The sequence below is a fragment of the Rhineura floridana genome, chromosome 8 (genome assembly GCF_030035675.1).
Source record: "Rhineura floridana isolate rRhiFlo1 chromosome 8, rRhiFlo1.hap2, whole genome shotgun sequence".
NCBI classification, from domain to species: Eukaryota; Metazoa; Chordata; class Lepidosauria; order Squamata; family Rhineuridae; genus Rhineura; species Rhineura floridana.
The window spans coordinates 38,108,754-38,133,809 of record NC_084487.1 but is presented as its reverse complement, the minus strand read 5'-3'; the positions used below and the strand labels follow the sequence as shown (position 1 = coordinate 38,133,809).

Sequence of the window (25,056 nt, the reverse complement as noted above, 5' to 3'; positions counted from 1 at the left end):
AGCACACAGAAGAAATCTGCCTCGGGAAAAATCATCCCAAGGGTGATATGAAAAGTCCAGGCAGCAGGCAAAGTTTGCTCCTTTCCTCAAGTACTGGCAAAGCCGCGTTAGGCACTTTGTCCAAAAGAGCGAAAATGGCCCTTATTAAAAACCTTTTCTCTTGATAATGTATGCTTCAGTACTATGTAGCATAAGACAAATATCTGGACAGCATATAAGGGTATAAGAACATGAGAAGAGCCCTGCTCGATCAGGCCAAAGGCCCATCTGGTCCAGCATCCTGTTCTCACAGTGCTCAACCAGATGTCTATGGGAAGCCCGCAAGGAGGACCTGAGTGCAACAGCACTCTCCCCACCTGAAGTTTCCAGTTGCCTTGATTTGTGAGGAATTGGATTAGATACTCTCCAAAGTCCCTTCCAAGTCTCAAATCCTACAATTTATTTAAAAAAATACCACCAAGCCCTTCTATTCTAAATGACCATATATGAACTGTACCAAAGTACTGCTATGAAAGGAATCACGTACTTTCAGTTACTCTACTGGCAAGGAATTTAACTATAATGCCTTAAAAAAAACTATTTAGGAATGTGTTTGAAGTATTTTACAACACTAGTATTTCATGTAGCTCACTGGATATGTCTGTTCCCTGAATACACTATTACAGCCTTTCCCAACTGGTGTGTCTCCAGATGTTGTTGGACCACAATTCCCATCTTTCCTGACCATTGGCAATGCTGGCTGAGGCTGATGGGAGTTGTGGTCCAACAACATCTGGAGGCACACCGGTTGGGAAAGGCTGCACTATTATATTAGTAAGTTCACATTACTGTACTGATTGTAATGTGTGCAAAAGTGAAGCAGACTCCACCACATATCATTAAGCTATATGACCATTTTTACTGTGTCAGAAATGAGGAAGGATAAACAATGCACAGAAGGAATTAACACTCTAAGCAGAAGTAAGGGATTAATTTCCCTCTATTCCATTCCCTGACATTTTAAACATATGCCTTCATGTGATTTGGCAACGAGAAATGCAAAAGCCCAGAATAAAATGGTACTTCCCCCTTTCCCTGGCACAATGTATTCCCTCTCACACGCACAAAGCACAATGAAGCCCTTTTCTTACCTCCCTTTTTGATGTGCCAGCTAGTTTATACATAGTGAATTCAATGTTCTTAAAGTAGTATATAAAATTTGTGTTAAATCTCCACCTGCATTCCGGGGGGGGGGGGATTTCACATCTCTAACAAGACTCATATACCCTTGCCATATTATTGCATTTCCAAAAGAAACTGTCTGGTATTTGTTTAAAGAAGAGATTCAAAAGGTGCAGACATACACCTATCTCAAAGCCTCTGGCACAGAATTCCAAACAGGCCTCGAAAAAATTCCCAGTAAACGTCTGATGAGTGTTACCATAAAACCATCTCATCTCAAAAACGTTAAAGAGTGGAACACAACTACGAGAAAAGGAATTCCTTGGATTTGAAAAGTGACACACACATTTATACAATCTGAGGAAATTATTTTATTTATTTATTATTTCATTTCTATCCTGCCCTTCCTCACGGCAGGAGCCCAGGGTGGCAAACAGAAGCGCTAAAACCACTTTAAAACATCATAAAAACAGACCTTAAAATACATTAAAACAAAACAATGTATAAGATCCCTTCCTTGTGCCATTCTAAACAGTCATCTGGATTAAGCTGTCCACTCAGCTCCTTTGTTAATCAGCCTCTCTTGCTTGCATTTTATTGCCTGACCTGCAAAACTCACTTGTCCTGCAAGGGATTGGCTTTTGTCATCTCCCTGGCTCACTGAACAGCCTTGCAGCGGATGGAGATAATCAGCTCTCTTTTTAAAAGCTATGCACTTGCATTTTGGAAACTGAGTAAATGTCATACAGTGGCTCAGTTCTTATTACGAAGCCAAGTCATGGCCTGACTCTATGAGACTGATAACTGTGTTCACCTGTTCCTTTTCTTGTGTCCTCCGCTTAATTAATGAGCCAGACTATAGATCCATCTAGCTCAGTATTGTGGACACTAGCTGGCAGTGGCTCCCCACGGTTTCTGGCAGGGCTCTCTTCCAATCCTTCCTGGAGATGCTGGTGAATTAACCTTGGATCTGTTGCATGCAAAACAGGTGCTCTACCACTGAACCACATGCCCTCCCTCCAGAAAAACTACTATTTATTTATTGGGCTGCCTACAGACAGGTGGCTCCTAGTGCTAACGATCATTGCTCTTCTGCTGAAAGCTACATGCAGAATTACAATGAACTGCAGCTTTGCGGTATATTCACCCTCCTGTTATGTTCTGCTGACACCAGTGGGTGTGGCATAGCTGTTGTGGATGGAAAAGGTCCAAGTGAATGATGTGGTCATTTAAAGTTGAGCATACGTTTGCAGTGGACAGCACTTTTATCACCCTGTTTGTGTTTTAATCAATCTTTTAACAAGCACTAAAATGTTTTTCAAGCTATAATTTTTTAAAAAGAATATTAGCAAAATACCACAAAACATTAGTGTTTTAGCAGTGAAACACTTTAATGCTATTTTTTTCAAAATGGAAAACCCATTTCTAGTCACCATAGTTTTTAAAAACCTCAAGTCCGTTCCACCACACATTTTCCTATGGGGAAAGGATTCCAGGAGAGAGAGAGAGAGGAAGACCAGGGCCGGATTAAGCTGAGGAGGGCCCCTAGGCTGATTCTGAGCTGCCCGCCGTCCCGTCCCATTCCCCCCCTTCACCTACCTTTCCGCTTTTTTTGCGGCTGCGTGCACTGCGCGCACAGGTTTGTCATCAATCAAGATGGTGGCCCAGGTTTCCCTAAGGGGCTGAAGCCTCTGCCGCCATCTTGGTTGATGGCAGCAATGAGCACGTGTAGCACGCATGCGTGCCATCAACCAAGATGGCGGCAGAGGCTTCAGCCCCTTAGGGAAACCTTGGCCGCCATCTTGACTGATGGCAAACCAGAAAAAACAGCGGAGAAAAAGGTAAGTGAAGCAGGGTGATGGCGGGCGGTTCAGAAGCTCTTTTCCCGCGATCCATGGCTCCTGTCCTGCTTCCGCGGATCACGGCCCTCAAGAGCTCCAGGGCCAGGCCCCTAGGCTTCAGCCTGCTAAGCCTAATGGATAATCCGGCCCTGACTGGAAGACAAAGAAGGCATCAGGGCCTGCTCCAGCTGGACTATCACCTCCCCACTGCAGGGCCAAGGATCCTGATGGCTTTTTATGTGTTTATATTATTTAGAGGTTTTTTACAATGTAGTTTCATGTTGCTGATAAACCACTCTGAAGGATTTATATCCTAAAAGGTGGGATATAACTAATGGTAACCAATCAACCAACAAACGTGGTTAAGGTTTTTCTAAAAAGGCAAAAAAATAAAATTAGCATTATACTGTTACAACAGTAGGAACTCTTTTATTTATATGGTATTTTAGTTTTTTTTTAATTTCTAAAAACAAATTACAGCCAGAAAAGTGGTTTAGTACTATCAGAAGATAAAAAAAAATGAATGGGGTAATAAAAGGGTGTCCACCACAAAATTTATAGTGACTATGTGTTGAGATGTGATAATTCACTTGTACGTAGGTCTAACCACGTATGGAGACTCCATTGGATGCACGAAAATCTTCACCTTTTAAAAAATGAAAGACTAGCACTAGGGGCATCTACTCCTGTGGAGCTTGAGTTGCTCTTCCATTTTTCTAAAAAATTAAAAAAAGTTGGACTTTTTTTCCCAACTGCAAAAGGAAAAAAGATGAAAGAACCATGGGGAAAGTACAGGTTGACAATGGGTGACAGAGTCATGCGGATGTCCTACTGAGAGGTGAGTAAATGAAGCATAGCAATTCCATACTAAACACCTAGTGGGGAAGCACACTTTGTCTGCAGCAAACCAGCTTGCTATTACATTCAAACCGGCAAACCATGGTTTGCATTTGTCCTGCAAGCTGGTATTCCAAACCAGTTTGAAGTTGGTTCAAAATCCTGGTTTGGAGGCCAACCACACAAACTAGTTTGCCACAAACCAGGAAGTAACTACTGGAAATAAACTACATTAAGGGAGAAGAGAAAGGGAAGATGGAGTGTTGCATGTGAACCAACCCACCACATGTATATTTCATAAATCTGGATGCAATCTTAATAGGGTGATTTTCATATACTGTCTTAGGCTTGTGCTGAAAACTTTTATTTCAACATGCTTTTAATATTTGATCATCTGCTATTGTAAAGACTGCTCTGCAATCAAACTGTGATGATTTTAGTGTTGTAATCTGATTAATTTGTTATAGTTTAATAATTTTATCTGGGCATTTTGTTATGTAAGCCACTCTGAGAGTTTTATGAACAGAAATGCAGCATAAAAATAGATAATAACAATAATAACTTTTAACTGTGTATAACAATGCCACAGTTTCACCTACCTTGCTTGCCCTCAAGATCTCAAACATCAATGGCAACCCTTGTGTGATGAGTTCTTCAGTGTATTCTTCCTCTTGAATAGATTTAAATTCTTTCAGCAAGCACTGGATGAGTGGTCTTCTGTGCTGCTGAAAGGCAGTTCGCAAAGACTCTAACCATGTATGGAGAGTCCATGGGACACCTGTTTACAATAAAAGAAGATTTGCATATATCTCAAATATCCAGGGTTAGATGAATGACATGGAGATCTTATGATGGACCATATCTTGAATTCCATTCTACATATACTCTTTCCTCTCTAAGGGTCACCATCAGGGCCAATGTCAGCAGTCAGTTTCACTGGACACCTGTCAAAGCACACACCCCAACTTGGGGCCCACTCCAATCCCTGGAGCCTCCTGGCCCTGTTGGTGTAGCTACCTGCTCATTTGGCCTCTGCAAGCAACCAGTAAAAAAGGAAAAGAGAAGGTGGAGAAACACCATCATGCCATGCCCATCTCTCTTTTGGGGAGATGGTGCCAACTGGACTGAGAGGGAGAGGCAAGTGAATCGGCAGTGACAACAGTGGGGTTGAGGAGGAGGTGGACACACAAAGAACATATTGCACAACCCCCTCCTGAAAACACACACACTGGAACTGACACTAGACATCATCTCTCAATGAGCTATAAATCCTGTATATTTTAAGGTCTTAGCTGCTTACAAATGGGTGACTCCTAGCGCCAATAAATCATGGTTTTTCTGCTGTAAGCAAGCTGCAAGCAGATCTGCAACCAACTTTCCATGCTATCAGGAATATTACCCTTTACCCCTATACGTTCATCTTGCTATGTTTCATCCACACCAAATGGTGCAGCTACTGTGGGTGGGGAATGTCCAATTCCCCCTAGTGGTCATTTGCAAAACAAGTCCAAGCAATTCTTAAAAAACCACGTACTTATTTATTTAAATGTGATTGCCCTTTACAACCCATAACATGTCAAAAACTCAAATTGTTTCATGTTTGTTTTAGATTGGATGTGTAGATGAGAAGTGTCTAATTTGTAAAAAAGCATTACTTAAGTGGGAGTGATTAGACATATTTTTCCCTTTATTTTTAAAAAAGTTAACACCATTGTGTTATAGCATCATAACACTCCCATTTAAGCAGCATTTTGCTAATATTTAATTTTTTAAAAATTGCTAAAAAGCACTTTTAATTTTAACCAGGAGATCGTTTTAAAAATTAGTAAGGTTACAAAATGGTGCCATCACAAAGCTTAAAGTGAATGTGTGTCCAGCTGTGACAGATTCACTGGCTCAATGTATCACTGCCCACATCAAAATGATGTCTTCTAAAAAGATGGAAGAATAGCACTCCTAAGGGAATCTACAGTTGTGGAGATCATGCTACCTTTCTGTCCTTCTAAAAAAAGTCAGACTTTTTGCAGTAAGAAAAAGAAAAGGAACACTGAAAAACCACAGGGGTATTACATATAGATAATGGTATTATGTGGATCACCCATAAAATGTGAAAGAATGAGGCATGGAGATTCTACCCTAAACGCCTAGTTTGGATTAGGTATGGGACAATCAATTTTGGTATATCTCAGTTTCTATTTTTCCCCCCAGTTTTAAGTTCATTCAGTTCTCCAGGGTTTGGTTTTCCAGGGTCTCGGGTGGGGTGTCTTAGACCCCTGACGTATAATCTGATGGACACACAACTACTGATATTGTAAGATAACATTTTTTTATTTATGTCTTTATTAATTGAAGATGTGTTCGAGCCTCTCTTGAAAAAGCATTGCCTTTGACATGGAAATAAATCAGTCTTCTTTCTTTACATCTGTTTTTGTTTCTCTTTGGTGTTTGATATAGCTGTTTCATCTCTCTCTTTTTGTCCAGTTCTTGATCTAGTCAATTTCATTCCTAAAGTTGAAAAGACTTCTCTGGTCTTTGCAGTGGAAAATTGTCTAGACCAGAAGATTGCTGTTTGTGAGGATCTGGCATGCAAAAAAAAGGATTCTAGCATGCAATATCAAACGGAACCCTTCCAAATTACTCTAGAATCCATAAGAACTCCAAGAAGAAGTTAAAAATCTAGCCACGCATTTAGATTCTTTCCAATATTCAAATTCTCTCCTGAATTCCCAGGCACATTTGGAAGTCACCTGATTTCTGCCTTGGCCAAAAACTCAGGAACAAATAAAAAACGGTCGGCACAGCTGAAAAAGGCCTTGCCCATCAAACCATATTTCTATTTCTCATGGGAGATAAAGCACAGTGGAAATCAAAACTGACCTATGCTCCTTATGTCAATGGTTACGTCCACATATCCGTGTTCGGCACTGTGATACATAGCCTCTTTCAGAGCTTTAAGTCTGGCTTTGCTGTTGCGGCTGGCGCATAAAGGAGCTGGAGCACTGTCTGCCAAGTCAGTTCCCTCAGCCAGTATCTCCTCCAGGGACAGGATATCACTCTTCTCCTTCTCTGGTTGAGCCAGCAGCTTACGAAACACGTTCCTGTCAATCACAGGGCAAAAAGAGAGAGTGGGGGGAAGGGAAAAAGGCCATTGGGTTGGAACTCTTAACATTGAAGCCAATGCAAACTAGTCATCTAGCTAACGCTAAATCTAGTTAGTTCATCTAACTAGATCCTCTAGCAAACCAGCTCTCAAGCAATGTATTTCTTTTTCTTTTCTTTGTGCAGTGTAACTGATTTGGTCTTGCAGCTGCAAGTCCAGCATCCAAAACACAGACTTCTATATTCAGTTCATCAACAGGCTTAAACCTGTGTGATGCCATTCATGTTCAATGGAGTCACTCCCAAATGATGTTAGAAACAGTCAGTCAAACCCAGGGTGCATCATCTCCCTTACCTCCCACCTACCTTATACGCTTACATCTTGCTAGCTGCACGTGTTCAGTCCTGTGGGGGACAGAATAAGCAATGTATCTACAACAAATGGGCTAATGAGTGCACGTATGTGTGTACTTATAGAGGGAGGAAAGATATTTCCCGTTAGTCAAGATGATGGGTGTGTTATGCTGTGCAGTGTAATAAAGGGGGAGACATCCTCAATATCCCCAGACGATAGCACACAATCTAGAGCTCTCAGGGTGAAGATAGATGTAATACTTAAAGAGATGCTGGAATGGTTTTTTAACCCACTGTACGGACCTGGCTTCCTCCTGGCTTTGCAATTTGCCCAACGGATGGATATTCCATCAAGTTGAATTCTGGAGCCTGCATCCACCATCCTTTTAAAAGCACCATATGTACACGTATTTGTTTATACATCCACCCTTCACTTAATTTTTTAAAAATGGAAATATTAAAATAAACAGTTGCTTGGGAGAGGCACCTTGGTAACACTGAAAGTACTAGTTCTGGCCAATCAGCTCTAATTGCAAACCTGAAGAATTCATAAATTTAGAGCTCAGCTCTGGACCCAGGAAGGTACATTTGCGCTGTGAGGTTGCTTACAAACTAGCCCTGCAGCTCTCCAAATGTTACATTTGTCTTCACCCTTATATAATATGAGGCTTCAGCAAATTCTTACTCCATAGTACAACCGGTGATGGTGGTGATATTTTCGTGTACATCTCTCTATAGAATTTAGGGCAAAGTTGGGTACATAATTTGGATTCTTGAGCATCTCAAGTTTACTCCGTACTCAGCCACAATAGATGCTGTGTGTGGGTCCCAAAGTGACCATGTACTAAGTTAGGGATAAGGAACCTGTGTCCTTACTGATGTAGTCAGATTCCAGCTCCTGTCATGACTTCTGGCCATGCTGGCTGGGCTGATGGGAGGTGGTCTTTCAACAACATCTGGATAGCCACAGGTTCCCCGTCCCTGTACTCAGCAATCTTATGATCTCCCAGGCACATACAGGGTTTATGCGTTATCTTCCCAGATGCACAAAACTGATGTGTGAGCTTCAACAGTTAAGCTCCCTCTTTAGAGGGGTGTCAGTTCAACTACTGAATTAACAAAGCTCAAGAAAGAAATGAGGACGTGGGAGCAGACCAATGTAGGTAGCAAATAAGGTTTCAGGGAACAGTGGGGCAAAGGTGGATGGGTAGCAAAGAGACCTTGATCAGGGGTTTGTACTATTGGCTGCTGGGAGATATTGCCTTTCAATTGTCTTTTTGGCACCTTAACTCCTTGGATTCCCAGCCTTGCATTCCCAGCCCTTCCCCTCTAGGAAAGAGTCCCCATGTGCCTGCTGGTCACTGCAACACCAAATGAGGACTCAGCGCAATCCTAACCATGTCTATTCAGAAGTAAGCCATACTGAATTTGATGGGGCTTATTCCCAGGTAAGTGGGGCTAGGGCTGTGAGCACACCAGTTGCTTACAGCAAAGCATTTTCATTGGCCACACCCGGAGGGGGAACAGGCTGATCTGCCAATAAGTTGTGAAATCTGTCTGAAACGAATTTTAAAAAAAACACACACTTGAGCTGCTCCCACCAGGTTTTACAGTAAAAAGGGGCGGGGTTTGTGTGCCCCCATTTTAAGAAAAGAGAGGTGGAGATGCACTGGAACCTGATGAACAGTAAGTGTGTTTCTACCCTAAGATTGCACCTTTAGCTGCATGAGCAGGTCATTGCTGATGTAACACTGCAGACAGATCTTGCATGTCACCTAAGATGTAATTGTTTCCAGTGGAACTAGTTTGAACTAGTTCAGACATTCAGAGGTACCAGTCATTAAGAACTGAGAAACCAACTAAACCAAGTTATGTACGTGCCTGGGTGAGCCAGCCCTCAACCTCAACCTCTCTACCTCACATATAGACAGATTACTGCAATGCACTCTACATGGGGCTGCCTTTGAAGACAGTTCGGAAACTGCAGCTTGTGCAAAATGCAATGGCCAGATGGTCCGAACATATAAAACCGATTCTGGCCCACTTGCATTGGCTACCTGTATGTATCCAAGCTCGATTCAAGGTGCTGGTTTTAACCTATAAAGCCGTACATGGCTTGGGACCACAATACCTGATGGAACGCCTCTCCCGACACGAACCCACCCGTACACTATGCTCAACATTCAAGGCCCTCCTCTGGGTGTCTACTCCGAGGGAAGCTGGGAGTCTGGCAACAAGGGAGAGAGCCTTCTCAGTGGTGGCCCGCAAATTATGGAATGATTTCCTGACAAGGTGTGCCTGGTGCCAACACTGTTATCTTTTCGGCGCCAGGTCAAGACTTTTCTCTTCTCCCAGGCATTTTAGCATGTGTTTTTAAATTGATTTAAATTTTTAAATTATGTTTTAAATTGTTTTTAAAAGATGTGTTTTAAATTTGTATACTTGTTTTAATGTTTTTAGTTACTGTTAACCACCCAGAGAGTTTTGGCTATGGGGCGGTATATAAACACAATAAATAAATAAATAAGTGTGTCAGTCATGCTTGCCCTTCTCCTCTCTTCCACCTTAAAGACACTTTACTTTCTCATGACTGAGCCCTTCTGTTCTTAAACCACCACCTCCAGCCTCTTTAATCTATTTCCATGAGAGCAGAACTCTTATGGTTCTTTATTCCTCTACCTTGCTTTCTCCAGACTTCACAGTTCAGTAGTTCTGTGTTTGCTTAGGGTCCCCACCAGTCCTTCAGACTGAACAGCTCTTGAGACTGCTTCCTGAACTTAGTTTTGCTTCTCATAATCGTCTCCCAAAGCTTCACACTATTTGCTGAACTGTTCAACTGTGGACTAGAAGCACGACTGAGATGTTTCTCTTCTGCAGTGGCCAGGACTCCACAACCAGCTGTGTCTTTGCCTTCCAGCGTACCCCCAACCCCATGGAAGGAGCCCAGGTTTCTATTAAAATGCCCTCTAAAAAGCCACACTAAAAGCTGTTGCATGGAGAACCTAAGGAGGACATCTGGTTAAGGTGCTTCAGTGGATCATGGCATTGCAGTCAGTGCTTTTACTCCCATTTCCAGAAGATTTAAAAAGTGAACAGGCATGCTGCCTTTCACAGACACTTCACTTAGAACATAAGAAGGCCCCTCCTGGATTAGACCAAAAGTGCTTTGTTCTTTTTTTCAACAGTGGCCAGCCAGATGCTTCTGGGCCACAAGTGCTACAGTTTGGACATTTCCCCAGACAGTAAATGGGACTCTGCCCACCTTGGATGAGCATGACTATCTCCACTGTTGGAAGCAGTGAGCCTCTGATTGCCAGTTGCTGGGAATCACAAGTGGGGAGAGTGCTGTTGCGCTCAGGTCCTGTTTGCTGGCTTCCCATGGGCATCTGGCTGGCCACTGTGAGAACAGCATGCTGAACTAGATAAGTCATTGGCCTGATCCAGCAGGCTCTTCTTATATTATTATTGGTCCTCCTTGTCTGGAATAGGCTTCCTGTTCAGGCTGGAACTTTACCTGAGGAACAATATTCTTCCTCCCACTTTTTTTCCTGGCTCTTGGCTTGTTCTGATTCCTATCTTGTTCTCTTGGTGCTGATCTCCTAGTTCTGACTTGACTCCCACCTCCCATGTGAAAGCTGCCTACAGCTCAGCAATGACAGAAGGCAACAGGCCTCTCCTATTGCCTGTCTCTGGCTTTTTGGTATTCAGACATGCTACCCCTGAACATGGAGGTTCTATTTAGCTACTACGGCTAATAGCTACTTGTAATCTATCCTAATCCTTTTAAAGATGAAAAACAAACAAATGGTTGCACACATATATGTAGAAATTGATGTACAAGACGGAAGCGGAGTTTGCACATTTTGCATCATGATACAAACAAAATACTTAAGTAGCACCATTCCAACTCTACCTGTGTCCATGTGCAGCAGCCTGGCTAAAGGAGTTCATATCGCCTTGAGGAGTCATAGAAATTCCATTCCTGTACATGGTTCCAATCATGGGGTCAGCGCCTCGCTCCAAAAGCAAACTAACCAGTTCAAAATTTCCTGTAAATCAATATAAGTAGGTTGTGTGTTTTTGTTTTTTAAAAAGTCTGCTTTTCACTCCCTTCAGTCACTTTTTTTTACCTAAGGAATATACGTGATAAGAAAATCCTTACCAGCAGCTGCCGCCAATTGCAAGGGAGTTTCTGAATAGTTTTCCTCGCCATGTTCCAAAGAACCCTCTACCTTGGCTCCTGCATCCAGCAACAGCTACAAAAGGAAATTCACTATTTAAAGCTGCTAATTTAAATATGTCAGTAAGAACTTGGAGGCTCATCTGACACAGAAGGAAGTTCAATGGGCTTAAAGCACACTGAATTCAGGGCCAATTCATATGACAACTGGGCTTGTGACTGGTTGTCAAATTACAACCCAATTTAATGATGTTTTTGTCAGCCCCACGTCTGGTGTGGATCACTCATAAAGTGTTTCATTCATTGTCGAGGGGGGGGGGACAGGGATAGGCAAATAGCAAAGGAGAAGGCACTGGATGAAATGTGATGTTATGCTCCATGCATTTAAGCTCTCAAACACAATTGCTTAGCATTTTGTTACTTGGTGCCAATAAGCATCCATCCGTCCATCCGTCCGTCCATCCACATTTATATACTGCTTACTAGAACAAAAGACCTCTACATGGTTTACAAGACACCTTTCCTTGCTTTCTCTTGACTTCCTATAAAAAAGTGCATGACATCACCCCTGGACAAGGATACTGCCCTGGTGCTAGAAGAGTGAAGTTAGGCCTCAGGAACAGGAGTGGGTGTACTGCAGCCACTAACCTGCATTGATGGCAATCTCTCCTAACAATGTACAGGAGCTCTTTAGCTCCCTCCCCCAGAATGTTCCAAAACAGAAGTGGGGAACTTGTGACCCTCCAGATGTTGCTGGACTCCTTCTCATCAGTCTGAGCCAACATAGTCAATGATCAGGGATGGTGGGAGTTTGGCCAAAGGTTCCCCATTCCTGTTGCAAAGGCTGATCTGGCAACTCCCAGCTTTCTCTGGGAGTTGCCCTGATACATCAGCAGCAGGCTTGATGTTTGATTCAGGCAGCCACCTTCTTGCCTCTCAAGGGCCCTGCTGTCTATTTTGCTCTCACAGGATGTCTAAGGCCAGTGTGACAATTGCCCTTCTTGAGCGTTCTTGAGAGTTCCATTTTCTTTCCACATAACCTTCCATTTGATTTTCATGTAATAAATGGAGTCATACTTTGCAGGCATTAAAAAAATGTATGCTTGGGGAGATAAGACCCACTGATAGCAGCATAGGAAAATTAAGATAAACTCACGCTTTAAGGGTGGGGTTGTTTGTATTGGAATGACAAACTGTGAGACCTGGAGAGTAAAGGGGTTTTGAGAATATTTCACAATGCCCATATCTGCAGGGAAGCAATCCCTTGAGCCCTCCACCATGGGCACAAACACCAATTCAATACACCATTACAAACAATCCTAATACAAGTTGAGCAATAATATACTCTGATTGGCTTGGTTCACTTGTGTCATTAAACTAGACTTTGTGCCAGCCTGGTTTCCTCCAGATGTTTTAAACAGAGCTTGGAAAAGCTACTTTTTTGAACTACAGCTCCCATCAGCCTAATCCAGTGGCCATGTTGCCTAGGGCTGATGGGAGTTGTAGTTCAAAAAAGTAACTTTTCCAAGCTCTGGTTTTAAACTATAATCCCATCAGCCCCAGCCAGCATGTGATGGCTTGATGTTTGTTTCAGCCATGGGAGTTGTAGTTCAAAACATCTGGACGACCAGGCTGCACTAAAGGCTGCACTAAAGGCTGCACTAAACCAAAGCTTCCACTCATTTTTTAAAAAAAGAAACAAACCACGACCCCTGGTTCACACGTAATGCTCAGCAACAGCAGGAGCAGGGGACGAGCAAAACAGAGACTCATTTCACATTAAACCATAGTTTATTTTTAACCGTCGCTTAACCAGGCCCATTCATAAATGCTCCTTAAGGACTTGGATGTTTCAGGCTTCTTTTAATTGAATAATGTCACTTACTTACATTTTATGAGTTGTAGTTTTAACTGTTACTGATATGATATTTTTGGTTTGATTTCCACTGAAGTGCAGTGTTTTATGCAGATGTTTTGCCAAATTATGTTTTGTTGTTTTGTGGCCTTTACTTGTAAATTGGCTTGAGAACGTTTTCTCCCTGAAAGTTATTATAAAAGTGTTGAAGAAACAAAGTAATGGCGGCCTATGCCACTGACGGAGAAAATTCTTTGCTTGGGCACACCAGGATCCAGACTTGTGAAAAGTTCAGTTCAGATGGGAAAAAAGTCACACACTATTTTTCAGTCATTAGGTTTATCACAGTAATACCTGGTCATTAAAACAAGTGTGGACCATTCACAATTTCCTGCACACAGTGCACCTAATTGCCATGTACATGCCTGAACGTTATATGAACTAGTAATCAATCGGACATGATTAATTTGTGCGCTTAAACTCCAATGATTTCAGTAAACTAGGTGTTACAAGAGAAGCATCAATTAGCAACATTCTGAAGCCCATTATAAGGAGGAAGACTTTCTGCCCTCACTCAAAGAGGTTTCTGGTAGGAAAAAAAAGATGTAGTAAACAAAGACTAAGGGTTTGGGGGAATCTTTCATGACAAGGTCAGTCTTAGCTTATTTAAAATCAGTGCAGTCATGTGAACTTCTGCTGACTCAGACCATTGGTCTATCTAGTCTAGTATCGGGTACAATGGCAGCAGTTCTCCAGAGAGTCAAATGTGGTGCAGTGGTTAGAGTGTCAGACTAGGACCTAGGAGACCAGGGTTCAAATCCCCACACAGCCATAAAGCTCACTGGGTGACCTCGGGCCACTCACCAACTCTCAGTCTAGCCTACCTCACAGGGCTGTTATGAGGATAATAGGGAGAAAGAGAACGCCATGTACGCCACCTTGACCTTCTTGCAATAAATGCAATAATAAATAAAAATAAATAAAGCTTTGCCAGGCAGGTATCATGCAAACAGTTTTTCTTTCTTTCTTTGGAAATAACTAAGATCTTTGTAATTTGTTCAGTGTTTAACCGTTCAAAAAATTCAAAGACTCAAAAGTATTAGATTTCTACTCTTAAGGAAAAAGGCTTAAGCCCAGATAAGATACCTAGGGAAAAAGAATCAGGAACGCACATGGTTATTTTGGGGAGGGGGAAAGAGAGTAGGTTGGATGTGCGCACCCTATGCCTCACTCTGGGCCTCTTTCCATCCTCCATTCAATAAAAGTTTTTATAATCTACAGTTTTTCAAGTAGTAGTATAGAAATTTAGAGATCTACACTAAGGTGTGCAAAATTTACCTTGCAATCCAGCCACATTGGCAACCATTAGAGAGCTAAATCTGGTGTATGTAATTTGTTTAAAGTAGATAAATTGGTTTGGTCAGAAGATGCTACACTTCTCTAGTAACAATGGAACCACCATGAGGAAGTACATCCTATGATGGTCCTGTAGTAGCCCACCCCTACCAGTAGCATGACCAGATGGAGTAGGAAAGGTTGAAGAACATGTAGGCTGTAGACATTAGAAATGTGGTATAAGCACATCCATTCACTACAAAACAATGCCATGCGGAAACATCCTGTTAGAGTTAACGTAAGAACTGCCTTCCTGGAGCACAGTCAGTTGAAAGAGACCTTGAAAGAGACCAGTCAGATGCCCCTCTGAAGCACACAAGCTGGGCATGACAGAGATCACGTTTCCGCTCGTTCCCAGCAACTGGTTAACCAGAGGTAAAGCCGCCCTCAATGTGGAGGCTCCAGTTTCAGCTATCATGGCTTAATAGCCATTGACAGATCTATTCTTTGTGAATCTGTGGTAGCATTTTAAATGTCATCCAAGATTATGATCATAACCCACATCTCCTGGGCATGAATTCTACCGCATGAAAGAATTCTTGGTTTTGTTTATCCTGAAGCTTTGACCATTCACAATTCACTGGATGGGTGTTCTGAGAGAGAAATAGGTCTCTACATTCTCGTTAGTTAGCTGTATTCTTACCTATGGCCTACGTCAAACTTTTTTTGGCTTTGGAATGTAAGAAACAATTGCAGGGATGGGGAGGAGAAACAAGACTAACCTTATTTTCACTAACATTAGATAAAATAACAAATAAAGAGATACATAAAAGACATCACCAAAAAGGAGTTGGTAGGACATTGCCACTACAACTTCATTTTAAAATTGCCCTGCTTAAGCTTCACATTGGCTTACAGAGCAATCCTATGCACGCTTACTCACTGTGTCCAATAGGGATTAATCCCTAGTAAACGTGCTTAGGATTGGAGCCCTCCTTGCAATTATATATAATAGTGCTTATATATATATATATATATATATATATATATATATATATATATATATATATATATATTTAGCAAACAAAGAAGAAGCAGGAGGAACCAATATGTGAATGGCTGCCAATTATGGGGGTGAGTGCCAGTTAAAACCTAAGAAATGAGAAAGGAAACATGAAATGGAGCAGTGGGAAATACAGCAATACCTGAACTACAGGAATATGTCCATGCAACACAGCAAATGTCAGAGCGGTCCAATGGCGGGTCTCGGGGTGGACGGATGGATATTTATGAGGAGTACTGACAACCTACAACAGATAAAGTAGTTTTCTTTCATAAATGGAGCTTGAGAAAAAAGCGACATCTAATCAAAACAAACTCATCAGAATGCCAGGCACGCTTTGATACAGAGGAAAAGGCAAGCAAGCATGCAAAAGGCACTCTGGAAAGTTACAGTTAGTGGGTTGTATCCAATAGTGCTGGTGCCCTAGCGGAAAAGCGTTTCTGGTTGCACAAGTCCGGACACCCAATTTTTGCTGCCTCTCCCACCCACTTAAGCCCCCTGGTTTCCCCCTCCCTCAAAGCTGCGCCTAGGGTGGGGGGACTCTCTGGAACAGAATGGGATATAGCGCAGAGAGTTGCAATAGATAGGAGTAGACTGGTGAAAAATCAGGTGCTCCAGCTTGGGCTAATGGAAACTCTTTCCACTAAGGCAAAATCACCACTGGATATAACCCTCTGCATTTTCCTCTTTTTATCTAATCAAAATGTTAATTAGCAAGACAACATACTTCCTTAACATTCTTCTGTGCCTTTAACAGAGACGCCTATGCCAGTTATTATTACATTATGCCGACTATTATTAATCCATTACCACTAGCTGTGATTGCGGACTGAATGATTATTATCTAGATCTGTGGTTTTAAATTGCATCCCAGGGAACAATGGGTTTCCTTAGAACTTATTAGGGATTCCTGAATGAGAAGATAAGAAATGGTGGACAACTTTCTCTGAAAGACAGCTGGACCACCACTATCCATCTTCTCCTATAATAAGCAGACAAAGGGGGAGTGTTGGCTATGTTCCAAGGAACACTTTCAGTTCACAAGGCAACGATGAAGCCCAAAAGACTAGACCAACAACCCACACTAATTTAGTCTACACCATAGAAAATGCCCAAGAATCCTCTCCATCCTTGTAAGTTTCCACAGCTGATGGCCTCCTGAGAAACAGATGGCTGGATTTTGCGTGTGTTCCTTCATAATTCTGTTCCGTCCTGTTTCCACATTAATCTGTGCATCTCTAAATGATTTTTTAAAAGTCTGCACAAAAATCATATTTAAGTACGTATTTTATATCAATGTGTGCATTTCTAAATGTTATTTTATCCTAAAACATGCATTTTTATGCATTTTGGTACACTCTTGAACCGAGAACTGTGTTGCAAAATATGGAAAAGTGCTAAATCTGAAGGATGATTATGTTTCAATCCATACATTAGTCTGGGAGGCATGAAGGAGGGCAGTTCACTTAAAAATGTAAACCGAATTAAACCAGTCAGTGTGTATATAGATTTAATGCTTAAATGCCATTTTTTCACCAGTCAGCCTTGAACTCACACAAGATTCTTTGAAATGACTACAGTGGATTTGGGTTAAGTACACCCTCTCACACCCACACGTTTTTACAGGGGGAATAAATATATCTGCGGCTGCATCCACAGCTGGTAGACTGGCCAAATACAATAGGAATTAGGGACTCATCACAGTAGCTGTAGTTGATTGTTCCTGAGTGTGCCAGAGCAGTTGCCAATCCAATTGTGCATTTGTTTCACATATAAGAGAGGATGTCCGTGAATCTCAGCATCAGCTCAGAGTACCCCCATGCTAGGCCACTTTGTAATGTTTGAAGGTAAGCAAGGAAATGGAAAGGACAGCAAAATATTGGGAATATATTTTTATATTTACAGTTCTCATGCTCGTTCTGTATAAAAGCATGTGGGATATACAGCCCTTATGTGTGGTAGAAAGATAATTTCAACAGAAATAGCACATTTTTTTCACCAGCATTTTGGCCCATTCCAGACCCATAAGGTACAAACAAAATATCTTTTTTTAAAAAAGACATGTGCCAAAGTCTGAGCTGACAAGACTGCTACATCTCACAAACCGGGTTCTGGCCCACAACAACTTATGCCACAATACAACTGTTTAGAGTTGTATCCAATTGAGTCCTACTCAGAGTAGACCTATTGACAATAATGAACCTAAGTTGATCATGTCTATTAACCTCAATGGATCTACTCTACATAGGATAAACATTTAATATTACCCTTAGTTTTTAAGGTGCTACCCCTCTGCAAAGCCTAAATAGAAACTTAGGGCCAAATTAGTTGTGAAATTAACTGTGCATGAACAATTAACATGTACACTAAAAAAAATTAAATAGCTGCTACAGAGGGAGCATCATTGAGACCGTGGTGTTCAGGGACAGGGAGCACCAACAGGGGGTTCCCTCCCAGGGTAATAGCTGCTCTGGGAGGGGTGTGTGTGTTTCAATGCAATTGCAGTAGAGGGGTGAAGGGTTAGCACACACCCTTCCCTGAACATTGCAGTTCTGATCCTGCTTGAATCCTACTTGAGGTGGGTTTTTTATTTTTAAGTGTTCGTTTTAATTACTTACATGCAATTAATATTGTTAAAAGGCAATAAACTGATTGCATCCTATTAGCCCACAACTAAAAAGGGTCTGTGATCACTAATGTGTAACAATTGCTTCAGCAACAACCAGGCTGTTTTGATTGTGCAAATCAATTCTAAGGCAAGTTTCAGAAGTAATGCTTTTAAAAAGCTAGCTTCTATCATGAACGTTAAAGCCTACTGTGGTAAGAAAATACGTTCTATGTTTAAGTGGCTTTCTGCTTCCTATCCCACATGGACAGCTTTCTCAAGTGAAGCACTGCAGGCTGGAAGACCTTAGCATCTCATCCTGAGAACTGAAGTCAACAACCAACATATCTCAACAAACAATAACCAGACAATATTGGTTTTTCACTTGCTAACAAACCAAATCAATTCGACACAGTGTTCTGGTCTTGGAATTTTGCACAATGCATTTACCTTATTTTAACCATAAGGTATAAAATAGTTTGCGCTTATTTTATTTTTAAATAAGATATGCCCTACTTTACTCCATTAAGATCGACCTAAAGCAGATGCAAGATGGAGTGACACACTGAGAAAGCTACTTAATTGTGGAAATCACTTCCTGGGAAAGTGCTGTTGTCAATTTTCACTTTTTAGACATTGATTAAAGACATTTTTGTTTGCCTAGGGCGGCCTTTGGGATATAAATTTGTTCTGGGATCCAGCAATGCTGATATTGGGTTTGTTATTTTATGTTGCTGTTTTTTGTTTTGTAATTTTAGATGTTTCAATTATTGTGTATAAATGTTCACATTTTTATTATGTTGTGCACTGCCCAGGCTCCTTTGGAAGGAAAAGTGATATAATTAATTAAACAATGATTTAAAAAGAGGCACAAAAAGTTGTTATTTTTTTGTTCTTGCTATAATTTCTTAATTTTCATACATTTCAAGTCCCAGATATATATTCTCCCTCTCACACACCTGCCTTGGTAGGATGGTAAAATGTGCAATGCAATCCTATGCATGCCTACACAGAATTAAGTCGCATTGTTTTTAATGGGATTTTCACCCTGGTAAGGGTGTATAAACACTGCAGCTTTAAATATCAGGGTTTTTTTTAGTCATTATGCCATATTTACATTAATTTTTGTGGAAACAATGAACTGGTTTGTTGTAACACACTTTTTTCTTTTATGCTAATTTAGATAAATTAACTTAAGATAACTGACACATTTCTAAACGGAATATAAATATGTTCAGACCACATATATTGAAATTATGGTTACTGACAGCTATAACACACTGTTTTTATATGTCAATAGTTCCGATCACAGATAGGAAGAGCCTATTTGGTAGGCAAACTATACATTTTTGGTGTAGACAGAAAAACAAGAAGCTGGATTTTAACCAAAAATATTATATAAATTATTACAATCATCACAACATATTCAATGAAAATAAAAAATTGAGGTTGTCAAATAATGACTACAATAAAAAAAAACATCCCACATACTAGGAACACACATACTAGGAAGTTAGCCCCATTGAACACGGTGAGACTTACTTATTATTTATTTTTTATTTATTTTTTATTTTATTTACACCCCTTCCTTCCTTCCTTCCTTCCTTCCTTCCAAGTAAATAGCATAGGATTGTGCTATAAAGACTGCCAAAATCAAAATTTGTTGCCAGAGGCATTCCAGCCAAATTTTACTGTATTGACATACTGGTTTTGTAAAATAAACTTACAAAGTAGAAGACTGAAGTCTTCCTCAACCTCCATTTGAAAAGCCAGAACCCTACTGGAACAGGTCAAATCACTGTGTAGTCCAGCATTGTGTTCTCATAGTGGCCAACCAGATGCTTATGAGAAGCCCACAGGGAGGACAAGAGTGCAATAGCCCTCATTCCATTTGTGATCCCCAGCAACTGGAATTCAGAGACATACTATCTCCAATGCTGGCATATTCTCTTCAGCCCCAGCATGCATATCTAAAACAGGGAGTTCCCAAATTAAAAAAACTACACAGAGAGAGAGCTCTGCAGAGGCCCTGGCCTCAAGTTTACTAGACATACAAAGGCAAGGGAGTGGAGAGAAAAGGTAGAGGAAGGAGATCAGCTTGAGAATGTCTGAATGAAGGGTGAGTAATAACTAGTCATTTAGATCTTGCTGGGCCTTTCCTTGCTGGTGCTTTTGCTTAGACTGAAGTGATGAAAGAACTGGAAGCAGAGGCTGGAATGTCCTTGTTTTTGCTTATATAAGGTTTGCCTCCCTATTTAAAGTCTGGGTAGGTGGGACGACATATGTCACCAGCATGAGAAGTAACTAAGCACGTCATCTCATCCACCCACATAGTTCTAGTTTATGTATGTTCCCAAAGAAGGACAAGGCGGTGTATAAACAGCTGCCACGTTGCAAAGGTAGTATCTGATTCAAGCCAAATTCTGTTGCTTGTAATAGAGCTACCGTTGCCTCCCAGAGTTGCACCAACAAGTCATTTGTTGGCCTGCTTCTCAATAAAGGGGTAAAGTTGTGTCTTGACCAGGAGTGGGGAATCTTTGGTCCTCCAGATGTTGCTGAACTACAACTCCCATCATCCCTGACCATTGGCCATGCTTGCTATGGCTTATGGGAGATGTAATTCAGCAACACGTGGAGGGCCAAAGGTTTGCCACTCCTGGTCTGGATTTTACTACTGCAGAATGCAGGTGTGCGCTCATATGGCCAAATATTCCTCCATACAAAAAGTCTCCCTGCACTTACAAAACTAGCACATCAGGGTCAGCCTAGCTAACTCTTTTTCTTGACATATAGCTTGCTATGTGGGTTTTTTTAAAAAAAAGGGATGAGAACTCAACAATGAAAGTCTTGTCTGCAGTTGAAAGTTGCACAGCCCAGATGCAGCAATGAATGAGCTGTGTTTGATAGTGTTGCTAACTGACTATTGCAGCACAACTCAGTAAGCCTTGACTCCCAAGGGATGTTGCTTTTCACCTATTCATGTATCATATGCTACAGAGTAGAGAATATGGCATATGGGTCAGAGGTTTGAAACTCCCGAATGTGGTTCAGGATGGGTGTCCCATGATGTTTAACCTAGATTTGACACTAAAGACAACATTTATCAGGGATAAAATATGCCCCAGTCCTCTTAAATATATTTTACTTCAGTACCAAGTTGCTCTGATAAGATCCATAAATGACATTTCACTTTCAAATGTTAACATCCTTAACAATGGATCCCTGAAGCCCTCCATAACTTTGACATGTTCATGAAGATGTCAACAAAACATATGCAATTGCAATAATAATGGTGGTCTCACCTCAGCATTTAGATCTGCTCCAGCATCCAGTAGCATCTGGACCATGGCCTCATCACCCCTCACACAAGCATACATCAGTGGAGTCATGCCCTGTGTAAACATTAATATCAATATATTGATAAGCTTCCAATGGAACCGTTTTATTTAAAGAACAGCGCTTTAAATGTATCCTTTCAGCAGAAAGATAACATGCATATCTAACCAAAATCCCTCACCTGGTTTACACAAATGCCTGGCAGCCCTATCCTAGTCCTGTTTACGTGGAAGCAAGTCTCATTTATTTCATTAGGACAGAAAAGTAAGTTTGCTGAGGAATATAGCTGTTAATATGTAAGAAGGGCTCCAGCTCAGTGGCAGAGCACATGTTTTGCATGCCAAAAGTCTCACATGACTCCCACGCATCTCAAGGTAGAGCTACAAAAGACTCCTGTCTGAGACTTGGAGGATTGCTGGCAGAGTGTTTAGACAATACTGAGCAAGATGGTCCTTAGTGTAAGGCAGCTCCCCATGTTCCTAAAAAAAGCTTTCAAATCCAACATACTTTAACACACCATATGTAAAACATCTGTGCAGGTGCATCTCCCTGCCACTCAGCCATATGCACTGTGATATCAACATACCACACCGCTTTGTGCTGTTGCGCTAACAATGTTTTGGGTTATACCCATCCTAAGTACTTGTTCACTGCTGTGGTATGAATTAGGCCCAGTTCATACCTCAAAACATTTATATAGGCAATTACTTGAAACTCAAATCATAATTCACAGTCTCCACTGGCCTGGTTAGAATTGCCCGTACTATGTCAGGAGCCACTCACACTAACAGTTTGCCATTCCGATCAACCTCCATGCAGTTGGATTTCACATGGCCATTGATGTGGCTTCTTGAACAGAATAGCCAGGCCTTAGGAATGGGCAGCTAATCATGGGCAGTTCTTTGAGTTTGACTGTAAATAATAAAACTAGATTTCTCATTCTTCTGAAAGCATCCAGCAGCGGCAAGGGGGGAGTGCGTTGTGAACGTGGCCTGCCAGCAGTAGTATTATTGTCATGTACCAAGATGGGGCAGGGGTGGAGCACGGTGGTGGTGAGGTTGGAGCAGTAGGGGCACACTGGCATGAGCACGAGATTGACTCCACTGGTTTGCAAGCACTGCCCTGACCTTGCCACCACCCTGCCCCATCCCCACACTATCCCGGTACACAGCAGTGATGCTGCTGCTAGGAGGTTAGGTCTGCAGCAGTGCCTCCCCACCAGCTGCTCCTGCGTTTTTCTGCACTTTGATTAATATTGGGCTGACTAAAATGCTTGCTTGAGGCATTGATCTTATATCCTTGGTTGAGGAGTCAGCATGCTACACCCTCTCTACCATGCTCATGATCACCAAGTGATCTTGGGCTATTCACTCTGCCTCTCAAGAGTTATTGTGAGAATAAAATAGGAAGGGAAGACCCATGTACACTGGTTTGAGCAGCTTGGAGGAAGGACATGATAAAAGCATAGCAAATAAGTAAATAAAACATGGAGTGCCTATGTTCCATAATCCCGTAATTATGCATACAGTGGAGACAGAGTATACAAAACCACCTGCTCAACTACAGGAACCAGATCTTTAGTGCAGATAAGTATCATTTATCTATTTATTAATACTATTTTTGCTGCTTAATATACATGTTCCCTAAGCAGTTTACATAAGGTTAAAACCAAAATATAAAATCACAAAATAAAACAATAAAAACAGTTAATACACATATCAATAAGAACTTCGTAATCCAGAGAAAGCCTATATAAAATAGGAGTATCTTCAAGAGGCATTTAAAAGTAATTATTGTTTCTGTTTTCCAAACTGCACCTGGGAGGGTGTTCCAGAGAGGGGGTGCCACCACTGAGATGGCCCACTTCCTAGATGTCATAAGGTGACATTCCACTGATTGTAGTAGAGCCAGCAAGCATCTGAACCAGGCAATTGTCATTACAAATCAGATGTGGGAATTTTTCAATAAAAGGAGGCATGGTTTAAGAATTTCTTGCAAAAATTCTTTGCTAGGTTTTTATGAACATTGCCCTGCCTTCACCAAGCTGAACATTAAAATCCCACTGTCTTCTTCAGATTCATGACTCCATTCTGTTACATTTTTCTTGTACAAAAACCAGAACATTGGGCCTTTCTTTTGTGAAAATGTTCCCCTAGCAATTTAATGAGCTTCTTTTTGACAGGTTAGACTTGGGCACTTTATACTCACTGCCAATATTGTTAATGGTTAGAAGAGTAGATGCTTTTGTATATTCAGCCATGGTGCACAGTGACTTAATTTTAAATGAAATGCCAGACAGAACTGTTGAAAGTTGCTAGCTCTAGGGAAATGCTGCCCTGTTTGGAGGAAAACTAGATTAGCTGACCCTTCACTACAAAGAAGTCCTGACTGCAATTTGTATTAATCTGAAAAAACCCACTGCAGCTGATCAACATATCCCTTGTGATTAGTATTAACTTTGACAATGGCATTAGCCACAGATACAGTCAGGAAAGGATAATCATGTGCTGCACAAGAGTCACAGGAAAAAACAACCTATTTCTTAAATGCAGGAAAGGTGAGAGAACAGGTGGATATGGAAGGGAGATGTTATTCCACCCTGCAAGGAGGACTCCTATGGGAGTAAACACTCAGTCCACATCCTGAATCACAACTTAGAAAAGTTTAACCAGATCATTTGGCTCTGTAAGAAAGAATAGTGGAGGGGGGGAACTCTGATGAGTTCTTATCTGTTGAGAATCTTGTGCCTATTAAGAAAGGCTATTTTCTTAAATCATGACTGGGAAACCTTTGGCCCTCCAGATATTGAATTATAACTCCAATCAGCCCCAAGAGACATGGAAAATGGCCAGGGATGATGGGAGTTGTAGTTCATCAACATCTGGAGGGCTAAAGGTTCTCCCACACCTGTCTTAAATAGTTCATTTAAAATACAATAAAAACATTTATTTAAATACTGATAAACACTGTCAGATAAAATATCACAAGGCAGTATACAACTTAAAAAACATGGGGAAATTATTTTTAAAATATCAAAACACATCAGTAAAAGATGTTTGGCAAAGAATCTCAGGTTTGATAAGCCTACCTGAATAATAGTTTTTAGAAGACATCTAAAAATGAGCAGTGATAAAAGGCTCGGACTCTGGTAAAGACCAGCTGAAAGATAGGGGCCTGTGGCACCACAAAAAGTGGCCCACCAGAAGACCTCAGCGATGGAGGAAGAGCATAAGGAATCAGGGAGTCCTTAAGGTACTTTCACCCAAGTTTTTAGGGCTTCATGAATTATAATAACCTCAAACCTGGCCTAGTTATAATTTCACATTTTCATATTGATTTTTTAAAATAAATTTAAATAGGGTTTCTTTCTTTCTTTCTTTCTTTCTTTCT

General features: G+C 41.2%; 1 protein-coding gene across 3 annotated transcripts in view; it reads right to left on the bottom strand.

Moving 5' to 3' along the window:
• Window positions 1–25,056, bottom strand: part of ABTB3 (ankyrin repeat and BTB domain containing 3) — a 326,024-nt gene that overhangs the window by 24,672 nt on the left and 276,296 nt on the right. For 2 of the 3 annotated variants that reach the window (XM_061638952.1, XM_061638954.1), the window contains exons 6-12: window positions 21,633–21,722; window positions 15,868–15,969; window positions 11,455–11,548; window positions 11,206–11,341; window positions 7,305–7,343; window positions 6,717–6,937; window positions 4,439–4,617 (exon numbers count right to left, since the gene is read on the bottom strand). In XM_061638952.1, the coding sequence (XP_061494936.1) occupies window positions 4,439–4,617; window positions 6,717–6,937; window positions 7,305–7,343; window positions 11,206–11,341; window positions 11,455–11,548; window positions 15,868–15,969; window positions 21,633–21,722 (861 nt within the window). The remainder of the gene's footprint in view (window positions 1–4,438; window positions 4,618–6,716; window positions 6,938–7,304; window positions 7,344–11,205; window positions 11,342–11,454; window positions 11,549–15,867; window positions 15,970–21,632; window positions 21,723–25,056) is intronic. The other variant, XM_061638953.1, reaches the window with a different exon arrangement.